The 25365-nt window shown below is 37.6% G+C and overlaps 1 protein-coding gene across 2 annotated transcripts in view; it reads right to left on the bottom strand.

Annotated features, from left to right (window-relative positions):
* Positions 1 to 1517: 1517 nt before the first annotated feature.
* Positions 1518 to 25365, bottom strand: part of TMEM200A (transmembrane protein 200A) — a 51781-nt gene continuing 27933 nt past the window's right edge. Inside the window, exons 1-2 of one of the 2 annotated variants that reach the window (XM_051792446.1) lie at positions 24893 to 25277; positions 1518 to 6257 (exon numbers count right to left, since the gene is read on the bottom strand). In XM_051792446.1, the coding sequence (XP_051648406.1) occupies positions 4763 to 6241 (1479 nt within the window). In that variant the 5' untranslated portion in view covers positions 6242 to 6257; positions 24893 to 25277 and the 3' untranslated portion in view covers positions 1518 to 4762. Of the gene's footprint in view, positions 6258 to 24892; positions 25278 to 25365 lie in introns of those variants that run through there. The other variant, XM_051792447.1, reaches the window with a different exon arrangement.

The raw sequence follows: 25365 nt of genomic DNA on the forward strand, positions 1-25365 counted from the left end.
TCCATAACTCCTGCTGTGGGCAGGGACATTTTCCACTAGAGAAGGTTGGTCAGAGCCACATCCAACCTGGTCTTGAACACTTCCAGGGATGAGGCATCCACAACTTCTCAGGGCAACATGTTCCAGTGCCTTACCACCCTCAAGTAAAGAATTTTTCCCTAATATCTAATCTAAGCATAGTCTCTTTCAATTTGAACCCATTCCCCCTTGTACATGCTCTTGTAAATAGTCTTGTCCCATCTTTCCTGTGAGTTCTCTTCAGGTACTATGTCACCCTGCAGCCTTCATTTTTACAGAGTAAACAATCTCAATTCTCTCAGCCTTTCCTCATACATGAGGTGCTCCATGACCCTGATCAACTTGGTGGCTCTTGTCTGGACTCAGTTATCCTAAAATAAAAGTATTCTAACTATCCCATTTCCATTCCTTATGAAACTTGGCATTGTAATTCTGCCAGCTGTCATTCAGATAAATAATCCTATTAAAAACTGGGGTTTACTGAATGTGTAAAATACTCCAGTGAAGTTAATTTGAAATACCGAGTCCTAAAGTACAAATCGCCATATAACAAATGTCACCTGTAAGTTAAACATGATAGTTATGATAACTGCAATTAATTCACTCCTGAGTTTAATCTGAAAAGGTTTAAAAAAAGGGCATGAACTTACCCTTGAGTAGCTAAATCGTACTAATTGAAGCACTCCTATATTACAATGGCTATTTATTCCATTTGCATTGTCATATACACATGCACAGTCTTGCTAAAAGATTTCTACTTGCTCACCACAATGCTGTATGTAGTAGGAAAATTAACCAAAAAAAAAGGAGTGCTGGGAAAATGAAGGCAAAAGTTCCTGGAAAGAGTCAGAAAAAGACTCATATAAAGAAATAACTTAAGAGCATAATACTAAAGCAATTCAAGAACTCTACAATCTGCATGAAAAGCTTTTCAGGGAGAAAACTACTTTTGTAGGTTAGTCCTATTTCCCAAATTTCACTCAGCATAAACCAAAGAACTAGCAATGCTGCATTTAAAGGATAATCAAAATCAACTTGAGGTCTAAGAATGGCACTGACATGCTTGCAAAAAAATATTTATTTAGGTCATATAAGAGGTAGGGCAGTTGTTGATGTCTACCTCCAAAACTAGCAGCCTCAAAAATCTTGCTCAGTTAATAGCATTAAATTCCATTTTCTTTCAAAACCAAACTGGAGGGGCCACCTCACTTTCCCATCCTTTACACAGCTCCAGCCTTATGACAGCCATGTGGGTGGATAACACTGTTCTGAGGTCCTTTTGTTGCTGAGAAAGCTAATGCCTTCCCATCCATTAAGCCATGTGCAGTTGAGCAGCTGGAGCATTTGCCAGTCCCTCCTGCTGAATTTGGCGCTGCTCTGCAAGAAAGGGTTTGGTTCACTGCCTCACAGGGAGAATAAATTGGGCTCACCGGGGAGTAGTTAAAGTATCAACCTGGCAAGAATCCAATCCCTGTTTCAAGGATTTTATTCAGCAATCTTTTACAATTTCATGTAAAATACAGAGTCAGTTCTGTAAGAGACAGTGTAACGCAGCATTTATGCCCTATCACTCTATCTAGCAGAGTCTTGCTCTTTATTTCCTGATGAAACTTGCCTAATAAATGAGCTTTGCCCACGAGGGTGGGATGGACCTAAACATCAGTCTGATCCATAGCCAGTGATTAAGATGATTACCTAAAAAGTAGAAAATATATTTTTTAATAGTCTTAGGCAAGCCCATTGTGCAAGCAGTTCTTTCTTTCTGGAGTTATTATAAACAAAGGACTCATTTCCTCTGGACAGATGTAAGGTTTAGCTTATTCCATGAAAAGGCTTGTAGTGTAGCTACACAATTATTTCCTCTGATGACAAAATTAGTCTTAAACTTCCTGACTTTGGCTTCTTTTTCACCCTGGAGTGTACATGAAAAACTCATTGTGGGGCTGCACAAAGCATCAATAATGGAAATGAAATAATAAGAAAAAAAGTCTGTGAAGTTAATCTGGAACTGATTGAATAAGATATTTATAATTTTGGCCACTGTAAGATTCCTGACTCCCCCATGTATGAAGGGACTGAAGCACCTCTCCTATGAGGAATGGCTGAGTGAGCTAAACTGTTTAGCCTTGAGAGTTCTCAGAAGGATCTTATCAATGTGTTTAAATATCTAAAGGAGCTGCAAAAAAGAAGGAGCCAGGCTCTGGAAAGAGTCTGTTGCCCAGTGACAGGACAAGGGGCAGTGGGCACAAACTGAAACACGGAAGGGTCCCTCTGAACATCAGAAAATCTCTCTCATTGTGAGGGTGACCCAGAACTGGCACAGGTTGCCCAGGGAGGTTATGGGGTCTCCCTCTTTGGGGTTACACAGAAACCATCTCGACATGGTCCTGGGGCCCTGCTTAAGCAGGGGGGCTGGACAAGATGACCTGCAGAGGTCCTTTTCAACCTCAACAGTGCTGTGATTATCTGCATGAAAGCCTACCTTTTAGGGTAATTGGGGAATATTTTTGTAGTTGGTCTGTCAACCACAGAGTTTCTTTGCATGGTGCTATTTTGACTCCTTAAGTTGGTAGCTTTACCTCGGTAATTTTTTTTAATTTTAAATTTTTAAATCGGTACATTTTTCTCTACCTGTTATCTATGTTAAAAGCTCATGCCCTGCTATACTTACAAAGGGACCATCATTCTCACATATGATAGTATGTGAAAAACAGTATTTTAAGCTATCTTTTAATGTAGTTATTAAGGAAATAAAATGCTTGCATCATTAATGTCTTTTATAGTGTTTTCTATTTTTATGAGAATACTTACTGCCAAACTAAAAAGAATGGGATGTTCTTTCCATACAAAAATTCCCTGTATCAAAACCACTTTGAATATATTTCACATTACATGGGTAAAAAAACCATTCAGCCTTTACATGTGCAGGCATGTTCCTGAAATTAGTCATGACAAAATAAGAAGTGGCAGGCTAAAAAATTAAGTACAATGGTATATACAATGCTATGATACCTAATTATACTTTGATATGTAAGATTTGAGATCATAGAGGAAAAAATAGGTCTTAAAACAGATATGTGTAGATAGACATTTTATTGCAAAAAATAGCAAATGTCTTAAGAACACAAACCAGAAAGTTATTAAAAGCTTCATAGCAAAATATTTAGCCAACTCTGTTACAATATATAGGCTTGAGGTTCTAACAGTTAACACTACGCCTCAACTCACTGAGCAAGTAATGCTCCTGATATATAAACATTGCACAGTTGAAATATGGAGCAGAATATTTAAAAAAGGGAGAGGGCATTTTTATCTTTGATCTTTCATAGCCAAAGTAATTGAGGAACAACGACACTTTAAAAAGTTTGATTCTTTTTGGGAAAAGCCATTAAAAATAATTCCTGAGTATTTAGGTTAAGTGAATATATCAAATTCAACCAAGACCAACATCCTGTTAGGTAAGCCTAGCAGCTTGAAGTGACATTCTCTAGCACGGTGTCAAGGCAGGGCCACGGCCTAAATACCTTAATGAAATACATGAAAACCTTCTGATATTGCACATTCAAATTCTCCTTCTCTTTAGCAATAGCCTACAACTGTCAACTGTGAAGCCTGCTTTGCTGAGAAAAACATTGTTGTAAATGTCGCTTCCTTTTGGAAAATCTTGTAATGCAAATTGCCACAGCTAAACCTTCAGTGAACCATTACACCAATATTTATGTGAAATATATAAATCAAAATTTTAGGCAAGAGGTTTTTTTAAAATATTAGTACACATACTGAATTGTGTGTTTTGTGTCAGTATTTTGAACATAGAGATCTAGTTATTTAGCTTCTTGCTATAGTAATAAGAGGCAATATATTAATTTTCCATTATTGTCTTCAGATGCATGCCCCAATATCATCTTATTATACATCGTTTCTAAAATCCAGTCAGCATTCATCATGTTCCTATGATTTTAATTGAATCTTTCTATCCTGATTTTAAAACCGCTGCCAATCAAAGTGGTGTAGAGAACTGAATTTTCAGATTTCTTACTTTATATATGCTTTTCCAGAATTACGTGATTAAGTTACAATGGATGTAGAAAGATTATTGTACGAAGCATAGTTAACAATTCACAACACCGGTATTCAGCTCGATCAACTACAATGAATTCACAAAAAATTGTTTTAATTATATCCACTCTTTTCTATCCACCTACCCCAATATGTAAACAAGTTTCTTATAATGACAGTGGCAAGACTGCAGTTCAAGACGTACTGCATATGAAAGAAAACACCCAGGAATAAAGGCTTGGATTTGACAATTCCAGTATGTGCTCCTGGTCCCTTCCCATTCTAGACCACAAGCTGTGTTTTCAGACTCTTGCAGTCTTTAAAGAAAGACAACTTGCAAGTAAGTAAATTGAACTTTTTTTCCTAATGCAGTCTCCTGGAGTCAAAGTGATAAAAAGTAACATGCTTATATAGAACAAAAGAAATAATGATTTGGGAATAATTGGAATCAGTCATAACAAAACTGTCTGAGCAATGATAATGTACAGTATTGCAGCTGTATGTTACTACAACAAGAAACCCAACATTACAAAGGTGAAGATTTCTGTTTGCACAAGCCAATTTTAATGGGCTATTAAGCATTTGGTTAAAAACAGGCTGGTACAGTCTCACTGAAAAGGAAACACTTGTCAAAATGCTTTTTTAAAAAATACTGTATGACATCTTCTAAATTGTAATTTAAATATTAAAATCTTGTTTCAGAAGTTCCTCGCTTCAGGTTGTTACTCAAAAACTCATCATGTTCAAAACTCAAATTATTATGAGATCTTGATATCATAAGAAGCTTTTCCTTATTAGTAAAGTCTTTCTTGACTGCTGCTTGTGGCACAAGTAACCTATCCATTGGATCCTCTTTGTTTTCTAGCTTCATGTATCCTTTACTGTTGCTTCGATCCAGTCTGGGCCAGCTGGGGTGTTTCCTTTGTTCAGCTTGGACAGTGAGCATAGATGGACCCCTGTCCAAGTCCAAGGACTTAGAATGAGAAGACAAAAGATGCAAAGATGTGTTGGAACCGAACTGTTTCCTGGCAGCACCAGGAGATAAAAGCTTTCCTGTGCTTGGTCCAAGAGTCATAGAAGATGTGAACTGATCAGATGGAGTGTCCACAAATGAATTGTGTCGTGGCAGCATGGGAACAGCCGGTCTGTAGGATTCATTGGTATCAGTTAGTGGAATGGCCAGAGAATCCATTGACAGATTTCTAGACTGACCCCTAGCGATCTCTGAGTCCTCAGTTATGTTGTCTATACTGGGCTCATCAATAACACAGTTATTCAGTTTAATTACTGGCAGTGTGAAAGCACTAATAGAAGATGATACAATGGATTTTGTTTCACACTTTATAGAATTAGTGCTTTTGTCATCTGAAGCCTTGCTGGAGTGAGGGTAAAGTCCAAAGACTGAACCAGATTGTTCAGTCAGCAGAGGTGGCAGGAGGCTACTACTAGTGGTTCTTTCTTCATTTAGAGTAATCTCATCTTCTTCAGCAGAACTATCCATTCTAAGATTACTCTTGAAGCCAGAGAAAGGCGCAACCGTGTTCGCAGCCAGATGTGATGCACATGAGCTCCCACTGTGCCTGAGTTCTCCTTCCCCCAACAAGCCAGTGAAGGCACCACTCAGCTGCTTTTGTTCTCTGATCCTCAGGGTGTGGATGTCTATTACAGTGGAGTATATGTCTCTCATGTGTATTATTTTTGTTTCTTTGTCACGGTTTTCATGCAGAATGGCATTTGCACAAATAAAAATGAAGATTCCAATGCCCATAGTAAAAGGGCCCAGCATTTTCATCTTATCTGAGTGTACATGCTGTTCAAAGAAGCGAAGTAAAATGCTTCCTTGGTTTCTCAGGATTTGGGTTTCATTTACAGATAGATTATCTTCAGATCCTAAAAGCTGTTCCTTTTGGGGCCAGTATCCAAGGATGGCCATTGCAATTCCAAAGAATGCAATAAGCACTCCCAAAACAAGAAAGAAACCTGACGGAGAATAAAGACGGATTTTGCCTCTGACAATTACTACATCTGTCCTGGGCCGGCGTCTAACTGGTTTTTTCTCCTCAGAAGCTGGTGCTGTGGCAAGATTTACATGTTGCTGAGATCTGGCAGAGTCTTGCCTTTTTAAGGCAGCCAGTCCTGTTATGACTCCTCCGGTTGCTATCATACTTCTATATTGTGCCCTGGAAAAAAAAAGAAAAAAAAAGCAGAAATAGTGAGGCAAAGGTTGTCTCGGTAAATATAAATAGCATTTTGTTAATATGCAAATTTCTTGATAATTAAAATATTCCTGACTTTTAAAAAGCTACTACTATAGCTTAATCTAGTTGTGACATAGTAGCAGTTTTGAGATTCACACGGCATTCCAGAAGACTTTTTTCACTGTAAATACAGGTAACAAAGCTTCCATCAGTGATACAGACAGTAACATAAATCTAGTGCTCTTAGTGATGATATATCAGGACTAAAGATGAAAATATTCATAAGTCTTAACAGATAATTTATCTCTGCACTGGTCTGCAGCAAAGTCAATAATATATTATGACCTTGTTGATAATTTTAGCATTTTAGTTAGTTCCTTTTAAAACTAGTGATGCACAGTGACTGTGAATACAGTTCATTCTACATATCCCTTTTAAGAGAGCTTTCCTGATAGATTTTGGCATATATTCATACATATTTATTCCAGCATTTAAATAAGCTTTTAATAAGTCTATTCAGATTGCCTGAATCTCAACTACAGAATCATTTTTGCCTTTACTAATAAAGCTGATCCTCTCATATCTAAATCTTTTTATTCCCCTTGTTGTTCCTCTTAGACTACAAATCAAGAACCTCAGTTTAGTTTATCAGACAAGAAATCACCATAAATTTCAAATGAATTCGAATTTTCTTATTTTTATTAGGAAATTTTATTTCATTCAAGACTTACTTTCACACTTGCTTGTCTATCACATAAGAAAGATTAACAAGCAAGGATTTAAAAGAGAAAGTCATGTTCGGTAATTTTTTATGAGCAAGAGTAACAAATAAAACAACACAGTTCAAGACAATTGTATTTTATTTTACAAGGCATCTTAGACTTAAAAATAGTTCCTGAGCTTAATTATTTAATATTAGAAGTAATGAGAGATAATGTTGTAGAGTAAAATTAAGATACTGTAATCCAGGTATTAAAAAATTATGTCCTCTTTGGTAGTGTTATTTTGCTCAGAGATAAAGGAAGGCTGACAGACTTTTGCAGAGGAAAAGGCTATGTCAAAGCCAGGGATGGTTTAAGAAGCAAAACTAAAGTGAGACTGGGTGAATAACATGAGACACTGAAAGGTGGAGGTAAAGCAAACTGGTGACTGCTTGCAATTTACAGGCACTGATTTTCACCGCATCTCAGATTTTTTCTTTTGTTTTAAATGTTAGCAGTACACCCATTAAAAAAACCCAATTAGGTCTCTCATGGTATGAGAAACAGATTCCTTACTTGGACGCTCTCACAAGCAGGTGTCACATAAGCACATCTACAAACAGCAATCAGTCCAACCCACCAAATATGAAATTGATTATAAAATTAACAGGGAATTTGAGATAGGAGGCCAACTGGAAGGACTAATCCAGAAAAAAAAAACCCTAGTGTTATTATCTGCTAAACAGCAATTCAGATGACAGACAGACAACCTGAACTCACTCCTAGCACCATCATAATTAAAGGACAGAGCACTTCTTCTTTCTCTGTAAGAAAGGTCTTTAAAAAGGAAGGATTTGAAAAAGGCCTAGGATGCTACATATACAGCATTTTCTGAATTTCTGAAAGAGAAATTCATAGCCTTATTCCAAAAATCTCAGAAATTTTACTTGTAGTGTCAGGTTTCATGTTCACAAACTCCCTGGGAATTCTTAGCCTTTGCAATTAATTTCCCTTTTTAATGCTGTGTGGGAAAATTCCATAGTTCAGTGCAAATTAATGTATTGAATGCTTCATTAAAAGCCTTTTTTTTTATGATAACAATTTTAAAATCCCCCAAAGAAAGTTATTCGACACTGATAGTCTTTAAAACTTTCTTATTTCCTTACATGTTTATGGGTTTCTGCCAAAACAAAAGATCATTATTCTGTAAAACAATGTTTTGAATGTCTGGACAGAAATAAATAGGACTTAGCCATTATAAAAGCTTTTGTATTTTGTCACAACTCAATTAAATGTAATTAGCTTTCTCTGTGAAATTAATTAATTATGGCATATCTTTACTGAAATCAATAATCATACAGCTATAATTTAGTTTGTTCCATTAATCTTTTCCAGTTCCCAGACCTTTGTGTGGGACAAGGAGTTTCCATATTCATGTGGTATTTTACAGGCACGCATGAACCTATCTGCTCATTTTCGGGGCTACCAAGGAACTGCACTGGTAGAGCAGTTTAGCGCTAAGTTCTCACTGTGCCTGTTGGTAGGATTTGTTATTTTGTGTACTATACTATGCTTATCACAGCTACCTGAATTGCACCAAAGAGTGAACAGAATAAACTCCCATCTTCTTGCTAAATATTTTAAAAATACCTCTAGCAAGAACTCCCCCCTAACTCTGAAAAGTAGAGCCAATAAAAACATACTTAAAAATTATATCTTGGGGTGTCTTTCTGTGGAAAGTTCTCATCTGCAAATTTTGCAAAAACTGGAAAACCACAACTCAATTACATTATTACTTGAAGGACAGAAATTGAGATGTCTGAAAGTAAGAGAGGAAGCAAGATCTCTCACGGCACATGTCTGTCTTCCAAACCATTCTATGATTCTGTGATTTCAGGGGAACATGCTGTTCCTCTGTTAATTTTACCTACACCAGAAATTGGGCACAAGGGAGGAAAAAGTCCAGCTGCTACAATATAGAAACATATATTATACACAGAAAGAGTATCTTTCCTATTTCTTGAGTTCACATCAATATTACTAAATTTTTCTTTCACTGTAAAAATCACAACCAGGTTTGTAAATTATAACTTGAAATAAGCCACAAGGTTGGTTAGGCTTATAAGCTACTTAATAATATACTAGCAGCTGAATTTTGATCTCTTCTGCATCTAATAAAATCAAAGATGTTAACAGAAGTATTGGTGTGAGATGATTTCACTTCATGCTGACAGCTTTACAGAAGCCAATTACAATGAAGTGCCTATTAAGATGGAAACCATTTTTAGAAAGTATCATATTTATTATAAAAAGGCATTGTAGATACATTTATTCTGCAAACCTGTTAGTTTTGTCACATAACAGCCATAATAAGTGCTGCTCATTAAATGCTGCTTCTCTTATTTAACTTAGCACAGTGATTACGTTTAGTTTTACCCTGAAGTCTGAATTCAAACTTCTAAACAAGCAAAGACTTAGAACACTTTTACTCAGAGATAAATAAAGATTATGCTAAGAGCTCAGACAGCATCTCTTTAGTGACACTGTGAATGATACATGCTGGCTCTGCAAGGAAGCAAATAATGGTAAAATGGAATGCATTTCCCAAAAAAAAGGGACAGGCCTGTAATTCATTTTATAAAATATAACTGTCTCACTGATACAAAAGCACCACAGCTGCCAAGGTCCTTTTGAAGAATAAACTTTGAACAATTCTCTAACCTTGTGACTGCTCCATTTGTTTCATCTTCAGCAAGAGCATCAGGTCCAAAGGCCTGGACAGCTTAGGGCTTTAGTCTTGAAAGAAGCAGCGGCCCATATTTACCTCTACATTTAGCTTCACTTTGCTTTGTGCTGTTGTTATAGAGCGGCTCTGAATTATCTTTGAGTGGCTGGCAGGGCTGGTGTCAAAGAAAGCCCATCCTGGCAGAGATCCTGTGAAGCAGCTCCTGCTCGCTCTCCCTCTCTTGGCATTGTTTGCACAGAGAATGGCTCTTGACACTTCAGCTGTAACCACTTTAGATCACTAGCAAGATGTACCTCAACTCTCATCCAGGAGATAGGCTAAACTCAGTCCTCTGGATCTGGAGATGCCTTAAAAAAAATCCAGCAGCAGATGGTTGTTATGTGGCCCCTGAGCACAAAGAAAGGACAGACCCCTCAGCAGATACTACTGGTAGTGAGTCATGCAGCAAAGACAGAGAAATGGAGACAAAGGGAAAGACCTGGATAACTGTGGTGGGGAATGCCAGGTGCCCATCAAAACTGCTCTGTCACTGCCCTCCTGAGCTGGATGGGGGGGGGAGAAAATAACAAAAGACCTGTGGGTAGAGATCAGGACAGGGAGAGATCACTCATCTATGGCCATCACGAGGAAAACTGACTCAACTTGAGGAAATTAGTTTAAATTATTACCAAATAAATCTTTGTAGGATAATCAAAATTAAAACAAGATCTTAAAAGCATCTCCCCCACACTCCTCCCTTCTTCGTGGGCTCAGCTTCATTCCTGAATTCTTTACCTCCTCCCCGCAGCAGTGCAGGAGGATGGGGAATGGAGGTTGTGGTCACTTCAACCCACATCTTCTCTGCTGCTGCTTCCTCCTCAGGGGGAGGACTCCTCACACTCTTTCCCTGCTCCAGCATGGGGATCCTCCCACAGGGTACTGTCTTTAAGGTACAGACTGCTCCAGCAGTGACCACCATGAGGTCACAAGTCTTATCAGCAAAGCTGCTCCAGTGTGGGCTCCTCTTTCCATGGGTTCACAGGTCCTACCAGGAGCCTGCTCCATCACAGTCTTCCCAGAGAGTCACAGCCTCCTTCAGTATGGGGTCCTCCAGGGGCTGCAGGTGGATATTTGCTCTCCCATGGACCTCCATGGGCTGCAGGGAGGACAGCCTGCCTCACCATAGTCTTCTTCACAGGATGCAGGGGAATCTCTCCTCCAGTGCCTGGAGCACCTCCTACCCCTCCTTCCTCAGTGATCTTGGGGTCACTGAGGACTGGTTTTTTTCCCTTCTCAAATCCATTATCTCAGAGGCACTACAATAGCTGCTGATGGGCTTGGCCTTGGCCAGCAGTGGGTCCATCTTGGAGACATAGGAGAAGCATCCATAAGTTTCTCACAGAAACCACCCTTGTAACCATCCCACTACCAAAACCTTGCCACACAAACCCAATACAGTAACATTTGTAAAAGTATGTGTAGGTAAGGACCCATGAGAGGGGCTGCAGCCCATCTAAGAAAGAATACCAGAGCCAGAGGAATAAATTCATGCAGGAAATTTGCAGACATGATTCAGAAATGGGTAACGGAATGACATCTGCTTTTTCCTTACATTACACTGGCTATCCAGGCCAAGGCTGCCAGAGAGGCTGGAAGGGTTTCTCTTTTATCACCTTTCCATATGTGAAAAGGTTGCTCAGATGCTCAAAGATAGGATATTATAAAGAAAATTTAAGAAAGAGGGTAAAAATACCTTTCACAAACAATTTTTTTGTGAGTAACCACTAGACATTGCTAAGCAAAGTATGAGGTATTTTCCTAACCAAGTCAGAAGGTCAAACAAACCAACAAAGAAATGGTAGATTCACTCTGTGAGACAAAGTAAGGCCTAGGTAAATTATCACAGACAAACTGTAGTCCTTCTCTTTTACCAGTACATCAAGGTACCACTGATGACCAGACAGAAATATGGTGTATTTATGCCATCACCATCACTCATATCTGACTTGACAGATACATGATTGACATACAGACATATCTGCCAGCCTAGAGAAAGGAAGGGAGGCAGGAAGCAGCTGACCTGAGGACTTGCTAAAGTACCTGCAGAGCACAGAGCAACTTGAACAGTCTCAACACATCCCCGGGGGGGGTGGGGTATGGTAGATAAAAGGAGCGACTCAGAGTCCTTCTGAAGCTAGAAATTGTCTACAGAAGTAATACCCAGTTATCCTTTAGAAGCTAAGCAAATGACAAAATTGATGTGATAAGATTTCAAGGGATTTGAGCCCAGTTGATTCACTGATTGATAAACCCAGATAGAAGAGATGTGTCAACTGCAAGAATCTATTACAGACTGTATATTTCTGTTTTAACAGCAACTGAGGCAAAAGCTGCTATTTGGACAACAGCTCTAATGCTAGGTAGCTTAGGAAAATCTGAAAGATGTGTGTACAAGAACACAGACTCAACAGAAGAAATGGATTCCATAGCATGTTTTAGTGGCTCCAATTAACTTCTGGTTCTACAAACTACAAACTATTTCTTTTTCTCTTTCACCTAAGAGACCACCACCTTAATACCCCTCTTCCCTTCCTAATGATTAGCATCTCCTTAACTGTACTGCTGTTGAGTAACTTTTTTTTCAGAGATGATCTATTAAAAATTTAATTAATCTCTCACAAATTATTATCAGCTCTCAACTTGTAGTAAGTTTTAAAGCTTGCGATTTCTATATTAGGTGCCTGAAAGCTTATCTAATTTTTTTCAACTATTTGGTACTATATAAGTTATTACTTCTACCTACAACTTAGTCTTCTGAATACATAATGATTTAAATTCTATTGAGATCTTACACTTAATTTAAATTCTTCACAACAAAGATGGGAAGCAAACTAAAGAATACCAGAACTGTATTTCTTTAATATTATGTTTTATTCCAAATACATTTCTGTATCCCTTACCACTTAAAATCTTTGCAGGATACTCTTGCTTGCATAAATATTTTTTTTCTCATTTATTCTTTGAAAAATTACTGAAAATTATATGAAATTATCTGAACTGTACATGCTATTTCCCTGTAGTTTAACTCTATGTAAAACTTTCTGAAAAGTTGAGCTCCTCTGTTTCAGTAAAGAACTAAAAGTAACTAAAGTTACTGCAGTAAGAAGCAGTAAGAAGTAAGTGTGACAGAACCTCATTTATATTACTGTAGCTTTTCCTATTTTACTATTTCAGCTTATTAGGAAATTTATTTCCCATCAGTACTTGACTCATTATCATTCAAGTGACTCAATTTCAAATTTTAACAAGAGGACACATTTTAACATTGGGGAAAGTTTCCTTTCCCCTTGATAACCCTAGAGTCCTAGAAATAAAGAAGGTGCGCAAAAGACTGTTTACTCACAAAATATTTCCCATAATTAAGAATGCAAATGATAAAATGAGAACTGATGACATAACCGAGTAAACAAATCAATATTAAGCTCTATTTAACACATTTATACTTTCTTCTGATGTACAGTATATACATATCAATGTTATCTGTGCATAGAGGTTGTCATCTGGTACAATCTGTTCTATTCCAAAGGCAAAAATTTGCAACTTTATAGGCCCAAAGGGATTAACCATTCTGATAGACGGAATACAGCAACAGCCAAACAGAGGGCAGTTTCACAAGAAACAGAAAAACTCATCTCAATTTACGTTTTTATTTAGCAGTTTAACAAGCAGCCTGATCACCCCTCTGTAGGTACTGGGGGGCTGTTGCTCAGTCCTCCTGAAGCCGCCCCTTCTCCAGGGCTGACCCAGCCCTCACTCAGCTCACCCTTTTCCCAGGCGAGAGCTTCAGATCCTGGCCTCCGTAGGCACTCCACGCTGAACTTGCTTCAGTCTGCAAACGTCCTTTCTTCATATTTTATTAATGTGAAAGTTATTTTTTGAAATCACCTGGGCTTTTCTTTAGCTCTAAACTAACTTGCAATAATCAACCAATAACTAGAAAATATGAACTAAAACTTGTAACCTTAGAAATAATGATAAATATAATTGTAAGGGAAGCAAGGATACCTGCTACCAGATTCAGGGAATGCTGTGACTGCGTACTTTAAATCACAGAGAAAAAAAAACCCTTTTGAATGTCTTCATCATTTACACTATCTGCCATATACATTAATTATTCCAACTATTATGCCAAGGTCAAATGTAAGGTGAACATCCAGCAATACTGCATAAAGATGAATGCCTGAGCTGCTTTATCCTCTTTGCTATTATTTCTCCTTCAGCCTGATCCTTTCAGTGGGTCATATATTGTAATTCTGTGCAAAATCAGCAACATTCAATATTGGCAGCATTACACAGAGCTCGTTAGCTACTCATAAAAGCACAGAGCAGACATCAAAGAGAGAGAGAAGGAACCTGAGTTTCTATATTTTGTTTTCAAGATACTGCTCTATGACTTGGCCTAGATTTGGTCTGCCAGCTTTTGCTTGACCCAGTTGAACTCACTTTTAAATTTGTTCCATCTTCAATGTCTACTGGCACACTGCAATAAATCAGATGTGAGTCTACAGAAGTTCATGGATTTTATCAACGTAAAACTCATGCAAAATGAGGTTGGTGCCACGTCTTGTATGTCTGGAACAGCTTCCCTATCACTATACAGTGAACCAAACATATTCTCAGGTCACAAAACACCTGATGTCCTGAATTCCCAGCTGTCCTGCTCTCTCTAGCTGGACCATCTTAGTTAAAGTCCTACATGATGCTCTAAAGAAACACAAGATCTCAGGCACTGGACGTATTTATTTGTGGAATGCCTACATAACCTCTGTATCCAATGTATTTATTAATTCGTAAATTTAGAGATTTAACTTGTTTTCAGAAGTGTGCACCAGTAACTTCTTTACTTATGCACAGAAATTTTCACTTCTTATGCACAGATATGTCATGTCTTTTTCCAAAATATATTACAGAACTACAACAAAAAGAAAGAAGGAGCTAAAAAAAGAAAGGGGAAACAAAAAATGGGAAGTAGCTTTATAAGATTTGAATAAAAGTTGTTTAAAAGGTGATTGATTAATAAAGTGTTTTAATTTTCTTCCTAGAAGAAAAAAAGCCCAAACAATATGCACACAGGAAAATAAAAGCTGGATATATGAGGCTTTACTGCTGGTTTTATTTGCTTGCATTCTCCAGTTTGCCTGAGCTTTTCTACTAAAAAACAGCTAGGGTTTTTTTAGCCTAAACTGAGCAAGGCGATAACTGTCCTTTAAAACTGAAGTGACAAAATCTGTTTCTAAGCTATTTTAGCACTTTAGTTTGTGTAAACCCATTTTCTAGTGAAAATCAGTACTACAAATGGAAGCAGATACCGGCTGTTTAGCCAAGGATTCATAATTGTTTTAGATACATTTGTCCATTCGCATTGTAAGTGTTCATATTCTGTAAATAGAAAAGAGCCTGGGTTATATACATCTACAGGTGAAATAACTAGACTATTTAAAACCTTCTATGCCATGCAATCTGTCTGCTTTCAGTATAAACAGAAAGTAAAGCATTTTATTGAAAATAATCACTTTATGACCACAATCTAATTTAAAATGTGTAAAAGAAGCATGTGGATCTTTATGCATTTATTCTAGCTTGCTTTTTTCGTTTTTTATTTTTTAGACTTTACTGAGAATAAAAAGGAGCTTCTTTTAAAACTAAGAAACTGAACACTTTGAGATAATACTATAGCCCAGCAACCTAGAACTGAAATCCAAAATTCATAGAACTAATGTGAATTCTGAAGCAAGCTCACACAATGCAGATCAGAGTACTGACCAGTTATCAACCACAAGTCATGAAACAAATTTTATAAAGGTCTCTAGATGCTTCTGAAAGACTGAATGTGTAAAAGTAGAGTAAAAGACATGTTATCTGTCATTTCCTGCAAAGGAAAAGCATGACTAAACACTCCAGGGCCCAGTGTGCCAGATAAACTGTTTCCTAATAAAAAACAAACACAAAACAAGAGTAAAAAGGTAAGAAAATATCTTAATTTTCAAGTACTAGGATTGCTGGTTCTTTACACCTGAAATTTTGAATAAAACAGTGAGAGACACTTGGTGTTGAGGTATAAGCACAAGCAATGCTGGAGTGATCTGGCTACCATTTACACTCACATCATCTAGCTGAACTTGCAATATGTTACTTGATTTGATCAGAGGCAAAATCTCCAGCTTGGACATACACTTAATATAGACAGTGACCAGCTGTCATGAGACCAAACAAATGTCCATATCTGCACTACATGCTCAGTTGATCAAGTTATTTAGCAGGTTCTAACAACTGTAATTTCCCCGTGTATATAAGTCCAGTTACTGTAAAATCAAATAGTATCAGGAAAAAAATGAAGTAGGTATTTCAAAGAAGGTTTAAGTAATACACACCTTAGATATGAAATCAAATCTACTTACAACTAAGAAGTCTGAGCAGCACTTTCCCCCTGACCTAAAAAATACTTCTTGTTCTATATAAAATGTGCAAACTCAAAGCAGCAGGCATTAGCATGCTCTGCTGTCAAGAGACCTAGGATCAATTTTTTCAAACACAAATAATGCAAGAGTCTAACTCTGAATAGTACTTAGGTATCTACATTGTGTACTTGTATTTGAAAATCTCAGTGCATGACAGACGTACAAAAGTAATGTTAAGTGCCCAGCTTAGCAGAACTTAAGGACCTAGGACCAAAAAGTAAATGTTAAAGTCACAAACAACCCTGCTACCAGTTCATCAAGCCTGGCAGCGTAGTTTTAATTTAGTGGCCAAGTCACTTGTCTGGGAATTGAGGTGTCTTGTGTGCCAGGCCTCTCTACCAGCAGGAGACTTTTTCCCATGTCTTTAGTAAAGTCCATACAGGGGATCTTTCGAAGAAGAACTAGAATTTGAGTTCCCTGAGCTCCTCAGCCACACGGTAAGAGTGTTTGTATGGCCAAGAAGAACAGCTGGGACCCTATGCTATCATTATGCTCATCAGATCTGTAATTACATTCCAAAATCTCCTTTGATGACTACGATCTAAGGAACACTGAAAACATGGGTCAGTATTAGGATGTCTTTTAAACTAAAGGCCTTGTACAAGTTAACCTACCCAGCCAAGACGCAAGACAAATCACCCCCTCCTAAGGTCTCTGTTGCTGTAATTAGTAAGGTCACAGTACCCAAGCTGTCACATTTATAGACAATTCCAGTATCTTAATACTAATTTTCAGTGATTCAGGGGTACAGCTGGACTGTCAGTTACAATATCATTATATTAATCCACAAGGGGAGAAAAACCAGTGTATGATGTTTAGGTTATTCTATGTTAGTAAACTAATTAGGCCACTGTTATATCACAGCCATTAGGATATTAATGGAACGAAAACGTTCTTGGGTCTCAAGAATCCCACAAAAATAAGTAAACTGGTTAGTGTGATGCTATTTCCAATATGTCAACAATAGTTTCAAATGCTTGATACAAAAAAGGGATAGTCAAGCACTATTTCTTAGAGAATGGAAAGCATAGTTCAAAAATAATTTTGGTATACCACAGTCACACTTTTTTGCCCACTAATGGATGACACAGAAATAAATTATTATTAAATTAACAGTAAACCTCAGTTATGTCTTCGGCAGACTAAAATGATCTATCCAGACATCCACATGGGGGCATCAGTAGAACCTGTAAGCATCCACACTGCTACTCGGCTTTTTACAAAGTACACAGAAGAGTAGCAGTTTCAAGACATAAATTAATATTTCACATGCATAAAACAATAGAAATGTCAATATGAAGGCTTAATATCATTACTGTTATGTAAATTATCCCTCACAAACAATTTCTTATGTACTTTTAATCAACTCCTTTATCACTTGCATTATAATAAACCACTCTGTGCTGTAACACCAAAACTAAGGATACTACAAATAGGAAGAATCGGCTGGGAGCCAAGTAACCTATGGGTAGTGAGATGCTAAGAGAAAGACATGCTGAAATACTGTGGGCCACATTTATGGAATTATATCTTAAGCTACATGACTCGCATAGTAAATCCCTTTTTTCTTTTACCATGAACCATCTGTGTACAGCATTGGGGGTTATAGTCAAACAATTCCTTTGTAGTACATGAAGTTAAACAGAGCAGAATAACTGCTACCTCCTTGCTTCTACTTGCTTACAAAATGTCCAGGTGTTGTTCACATAGGGGACTTCACATACAGCACAAAACTTGTGACCCTTAAAAGGTCTGCCTCCCTCAACTCAGACACTTACATTCCATATTGTTGCCTTGCATTTCAAATATAAATAGCTCGTCCATATTACCAAGTCCTCTGAAATACAGCAGAGTTGATCTTATTTCACTTTGCATCCAGGAATCAGTACATGCCTGTCCTGCTAATTTGCAGAAAACCATCTCCATTCAGTTTTTCCATTAGACTGGGTTCCTAAGAAACCTTGTGGAACAGTCGGCTACCAGACCTTAGAAAAATTAGAATATTCCTAGCGCATGAGGAATGATAAAGAGTGCCCCAGTTAAAGACCTAATAATGAATGCACTGCTGATAGCATACTAGCTTATTTAATGGGTTGTGAATTTTCAGTGCCCTCATTCGTAAAGTCTATACATCTGTGTTTTAACATATTTGAACTACCCTGCAATTGCCCATGTATTTTAAAACATGACTTCAGTTGACTCGTGTGATCATGACAGATGTCAACATAGACTGATACTGGGTAACATTTTAATTTTAGGGGAGATGTAAACTATTATTAGCAGGTATTATAGGTTGCAATTTATTCACAAATGACTTGCAGTAATTTTTTTTGCCCCTCGAGGTCCTCACATTCATTATTGCTATAGCACCTTACGATATTAATATTTTACTTACTTTGCCTTAGTTTGGATATAGTAATTGTTAATTAAAGAGATAAATATCAGTTTATTTTAATGAATATCCTCCTGACTTACACAAAGCCAGCATAATGTTCAGAATCAAGCACTTCCAAATTAGGCACAATTAAACTAAAATTAATCCATAACTACAATTATTTGACACCTTGTTAAAAACTGTTGATCTGTCACGCAAATATAGACAGCATAAACAACTAAGAGATTATTTCAACAAGAAGTTCAAAGTCAAGAAGACAAAAAATATATAGTCAAATTATATAATCAGTTAGTGTAAAAATTACATTTATGGCTTTAGAGTCTTCTCAGCTAATCACAGAGCATTTGTAGGTATCAGTCAGTTTGGTATGTCTAAACCTTTAGCCCAATTTCTGAATGCATTGCTGAGGAGAAAAGAAAGTAAGGGTCAGTAAAACTCATCAGACTACCAAGTGACAACAGATACAGTATGGGTTACTTTTTTTTTAAGAAATTACTGCAAAACTATCCGTTCTGTGTAAGAAAAGCAGGACGAAGAAATGGGGAGAGGAAGACTAAATTGAAAATGTTGAGCAGCAAGAAGGTGTCAGCAGTTCACCATAGTTTTCAGTTCAGAGTGTAGGGGAAAGAGTGAAATACAATGTCACCAGTTAATTAACTTTTCAGTAGAAGGTTAGCAATGTGTTACCAAATTACTTCAAACAGATTTATTTAGACAGTTAAACCAACAAGCAAAAACAAAACTAAAATTATCCACACATACTTGAAGGCATTCACTAAAATTCATAGAAAATATATAGAACACTTTTAAACAAATGCTTATTTACGATTCATCTTTTCTCACAGTTCTGTTTAAAGGTCACAATTCAATGCTTGTTCCTCCTAGAGGAAATATGGCAGCAATGTCAATGTAAGTATGGAGTAAGTGGCAACCTTAAAATACAACAGAAACCATGACACAGTTGGGACTATCCAGGTTAGTGAAGTTAGAGCACGTCTGAAGTGTAACCAGTTTCCAGTTGTGTGAGATACTGTCATAACGTGTCAACTCTGAAGGCAGGTACTAATCTCTTTCACTTTCTTGTGAAAGCCTCAAGGGCTTTGATTCTGCAGAAAAGGTGCTTCCTAGAAAACCTTGGGTAAAGTAAATAGGTTAGATAGCTGGATTAGTGGGTGTATATATATATATATTTATACATGAGTTGAAGTTCATTATGGGACTAAAATGTGAATAAAGTAATTATTACTTGTTCACAGCAATGAAAAAAGTGCAGCAACACCACATTAAGCCAGATATCTGACAAAGTAAAAGGATAAATGTTATTTTTTACTAAAACTGTGCCCTAGAATTAGCAGAGCAAATATCAAAAGGAAAGAGTTCTGTACAACATGAACTGAGCTTGACATTTGAAATACCGGCCGATAGAGCTGCAAACATCAAGGACCACCCAAAGTGAATAAAGAGGTAGAGGAGCATGCAGAAAGATGAACCAGATCACGTAACTATGCGCAAATAGCTTGGAATGTCAGAGACAGAATGTAATTTAACCAATGCAAATGCCAAAAAAATTAAGATAATAAATGCAAACATACTATGAAGCAAGGAAGAATCAAACTGACAAAGATACCTATGCAAGCAATGAAAAAACATGACATGAGAATGAAATCAAAAGAGAAGGTAAAAAAAGCATCTGGTTATGACAACTGTTTAATTTGTAGGAAATATGTAAGGTCTGTGGGAGTTAACTAGTCAGATACACTTGCAGCTTCTGGCAGATTTGGCAGCTGATCACATCCTCCAAGTTCAGCTGGAGGACAAGATTTTACAGAACAAGATTCTCCTTTTCCTTTCACATTACACTGTTCTTCTTCCTATAGAAAGGATCAACCATCACCTGCCCAGAGGTCAAAATGATCACTTCACAGGTGCTTCGTTTAGGCTTCTCATTTAGACTTCCCATTTACTCTTCAGTTTTTGTTATCCTAGAGCATCTCTAAGACACCAGCAAGAAACAAGAAGGCTTGCTGCAGTCCTCACAGAAGTCACGGACTGCTCTACGCTCATTCAGTATAGCCAATTAGCACAGCCACCACCGAACAGGGAAGTACACAGTACTCTGAGTGGTTCATAAGCCACTCAGCCTCAGACACTTATGCCAGCTGACTCCAGTGCAAACGTGCCTGCATTGCCCTGGTACACATGCATGAGGCTTCTCAGGCTGCCTTGACGTTCCAGGGTGTGGTTGTAAAGGAGGCACATCCCAACCAAGAGCATTCTGGATTCCAGCCAATTCTGACGCTTCTAGCTTTCAAATAGCTGCAAGTTTGAGAAAAGGTTCAACACAGGCCTTTGGCAATTTTTCACAACTGAGTTGCTGAGTGGGTGAAAGAATGGGTCAGAACAGAGGGCACTCACAACATCTCTGCTGTAGTCCTCAAAAGCTAAATTCAGAAAAGAAAGATCTAAAAATAAAATGCCTACTACATAATTTGAAATATAATGTCTGTACTGTCAAAAAACAGGATAGATCATGTTAGTATTTTTGTTGTTGTTCTTAGTGGCAAATTTCTATATGTTGCAATGTTTTATTCAAGATCTTTGAAGGATCCTGCTGCAAATTGCAACCATGAACACCCCCAGCACTTCAGATTGGCTGGAAACTGTGTTTAGATTTTTCACATGAAAAATCTCCATCTGAGAAAGAAAATAAAATTACCCATTTTACAAGAAGTTTGTGTGTGCACATTATATGGAGCCAGGGCAGAACCTTAAGATGACAAACCTAGATGTGTTAAACCAAAATGCCCCTTGCTTTGGGACTAGTGGGACAGATTCCTAAATAATCCCTAAATTAGCCTGGAAGGAATTATTGATTCTCCAGCTCACAGGTTTTACCAAAGAAGACTCACTTGAATGTAGAACCTTTCTTGGTGAAATATTCTCACTTATACTGAAATAATTGCAGAAATGTGATTTAAGAGTGTTCATGTTATCATCATAGAAGGGTTTGGGTTGGAAGGGACCTTAAAGATCTTCTAGTTACAACCTCCCTGCCATGGACAAGGACACATTCCAGTAGATCAGGTTGCTCAAAGCCCCATCCAACCCAGCCTTGAACACTTCCAGGGAGGGGCACCTACAACTTCTACAACTTCTCTGAACAACCTGAGGGTGCCTCACCACCCTCAGTGAATAATTTCTTCCTTATATCCAATCTAAACCTACCCTCTGTCAGTTGAAAGCCATTTTGCCTTGTCCTATCACTACATGATCTTGTAAAAAGTCCCTGTCCAGCTCTCTTGTAGGCCCCCTTTAGGTAATGGAATGTGCTGTAAAGTATGCGTGGAACTTTCTCTTCTCCCGGTTGAACAACCCCAGCTCTCTCAGCCTGTCTTCATAGGAGAGGTGCTCCAGCCCACTGATCATCTTTGTGGCCCTCCTCTGGACTTGCTCCAACTGGCCATTAATCATTAACAGATGTTAATGACATCATCATCATCCCCTGGTGCCATAAATATCCAGTGTGATCCTGCTCACAGAGGATCAGCATCTGTAAGAAGATTCTAATTTTCTTTCCATCTGAGGTATGATATAGATCATGCAATTCCATGGTGTCACCTAAACTGCTTTTGTAACTGCTAGGACATTCATGTCACTTTAAAAGCCTCAAGTTCTGAAAGCTCTGAGAGGTGGCCAAAAGATGAGATACCAATGTGCCATTTTTTTCTAGCTTGGTAACTTGCAATCCATGTACGATACTGCAATTCATGCATGTTTAAGCATCCTACTTCTTCCTTGTTCTATTCTGTTGTTGTTACACTCACAAATAAGCATAGTGACAAATAGTTCTAATTGCATTACGCCGCCATGTAGTACTAGCTCTGAAAAAGGATTACTGAAGAACATTGATGAAGTGCAGTACAGCCCACAGAATATTTCTATGAAACATTCAATTTTCCAGCACCTCCTGATTATCTTCTGTTTTGAGCTGTGTGACCCAGCTGAGCATTAACATTGATTTTTTAATTTAATTACAGACACTCTGGCTTGGAGAGCTGAGACATGCTGAAATTCAATTGAATTGGGCTTGCCCTGGCCTCCTCCTAATACACACTATGCTGATTAATCCAATCCTGTTCTGATCCTCTGAAGTGCAGGCTACATTTATCAGTTCCCATTCCTTCACAATGAGTGCTGTGCACCATTTGCATCCCTGATTCACCACTGATTAACCATATGCCCCACATCAGCTTCATGTAGTTCATTGAAACTGTTATCACAGAAACCTATTGCTTTAAAAAGAACAGGGGCAGTAAAAACAAGACAAAGGAAGGGCAGACAGGAACTCAACCTGTGTTTTGGGGAAGGATTTATAGGTTTAGACTTGTATAGGCTGCAATAGGCATATAGTATTCACAACATCTTTATTCTTCTACATCTTTATTCTTATCCTTTTCTTTTGAACATGTGGTTGTATTACAGTTCAGTTGTTAAGAACCTTAATTTCATGGATAATATAAGTAGATTACATCCACCAAGTGCCAATTCCCAAGGACCAATGTTAGTCATGGGAAAGTGACAAATACTTGTTTACTCTACTGACTCATAGAAGGGGTAAGAAGGAGCTGCTGTTCTGAGCTAAAAAGTACTGGCTCATGTTTCTTACCTGCAAAGTCATAACCAGATCCCAGCATACCAGAACCTACTCTTAGTTAATATCACAACACAGTAATGTTCCAGGAATATAGCTATAAAAATTACATCATCAGATTATCACCACTAGAATTTAAAACACTTTTAAAGGTTGAATATCCATTTCCTTTTTATGGAACAATTAATGCATAAAAAAGCTCAGGGTAAAATTTTGAAAACTGAAGTTTTTGACACTTTTACCCTTCGGGTCTGAACCTGCAATTACAAAAAGGTTCATCTTTAAGCATTTGAGCATTAGAACCTCCCAAATTCCATCTCTTAACTGCACCATGGCTCTTTATTTCTGACCCTACAACACCCTCTTCAAATTCCTATCTACTAATCACCACGTAATTAAGTTATAAGTGTTTCCCTAGGCAGCTGTTCCTTCCTTGTTTCTGCTTTATTCTCTGCATACTTCAACCTTATAAAGAATTGGGTTTTAATATTTTCAGAGAAGATTTTAACTGATGAATTCACATCTTTGTTGTCTGTGAATCTATAGGGTTTTACCGCCTAACAGTCTTTGCTGATGGGAAAAGAAGGAAAACCATTTCAGACAAGAATCCGCAGGTCATATTGTTCACTTCCCTAATGTATTCATAGGGATCATCCTGTCATTATTTTGGGACAAATTTTTTGCATTTTCCACTCTTTATTTCAGCAGTCCAGCCTGCTTGGGGTTTTGACTTGTACATAAAAAGAAGATTTAAAATATGTTAAATGCCCAAATTCGGTAGTTCCTCCTTTAAATCATGGTAGGCTTTATATAGCAACCAAATATAGGATGTGTGTTGTGTGTATAAAAAACAAGCCTATCAATTCAGAAATTGCTTTTTTTAGCAATTGCTTTGTTAGCAAAGTTACTATCAAAGATTTACTAGTCTTTCGCTGTAAGGATCTTTCTAATTATAAAGCCTTGCAATTTTGCTTTTTGAAAACATGCTTCCTTGAAGTTCACAGCCCACTTGTGACCTTCTGAAAAGCTTTCCTGTAGAAAATTACAGTGGAGACGAAAAAAGAATAATGTATCATAAATCTGCATAGAAAACATTATTTATTATAAAATATTGCTATGACATATAGGCAGCAGCAATAGTTTATTCAAAAGCTGTCTCTGTCAGCTGCAGATTCAATTTGTGGACTTAGAATCAAATGATCATCAAATGATTACACAAGTGCTACATTACTGAATATACCACACATTCAAAACTGATTTGCTTACACAAATAGAAAATAAACACATTAACAGAATAAGTAAATTATATAAGACTTTTTTCCCTAAATAGTCCGCCTCACTGAAACATTGAAGCTGTCCCCTAGACACAGTCTTATTCATAGGAATCACTTCACGTTCTACATTTAATATTCAACTGCTCAGTAAACATTGTGTTCTTTCTCTACACAAAATTAAAAAGAAACCCATGCTTTGCACTATGTCATAGAGCACTTTAACATACAGAATAAATCCTACAAATGCTGAATTACAGAATCATAGAATATCCTGAGTTGGAAGGGACCCACAAGGATCACTGAGTCCAACTCCTGGCCCTGCATAGGACCATCCCAAGAATCACACCATGTACCTGAGCGTGTTGTCCAAACACTTCTTGAGCTCAGACAGGCTTGGTGCTGTGACCACTTCCCTGGGGAGACTGTTCCAGTGCTTGACCACCCTCTGGATGAAGCACTTTTTCCTGATATCCAACGCAGCTTCATGCTGTTTCCTTGAGTCCTGTCACCGGTCACAAGAGTAAACAGATCAGTAATTGCCCCTCTGCTTCCCCTCATGAGGATACTGGAGACTGCAATGAGGTCTCCCCTGTCTCCTCTTCTCCAAGCTTCCCCAATTAAGTGAAAATGTTTCTTTGATTATTTTTTTAAATATTCTCTCTTCAAATGTGTTCTTAAAGCCAATCTAAAATCTGGGATTAATCCAGTTCTTATGAAATTCTCTTACAGCAGTAAATTCTGTTTCTTATAGCCTTCTACTCCCAGCTGCCATCAATAGGCATGAATGGAGTCCTGAAGCATAAGCCTTATGCAAAGCGACTGAGGG

Source organism: Manacus candei, unplaced genomic scaffold (assembly GCF_025592945.1).
Source record: "Manacus candei isolate 608988 ecotype Guabito, Panama unplaced genomic scaffold, ASM2559294v1 h1tg000034l, whole genome shotgun sequence".
In the NCBI taxonomy this organism is placed as follows: Eukaryota; Metazoa; Chordata; class Aves; order Passeriformes; family Pipridae; genus Manacus; species Manacus candei.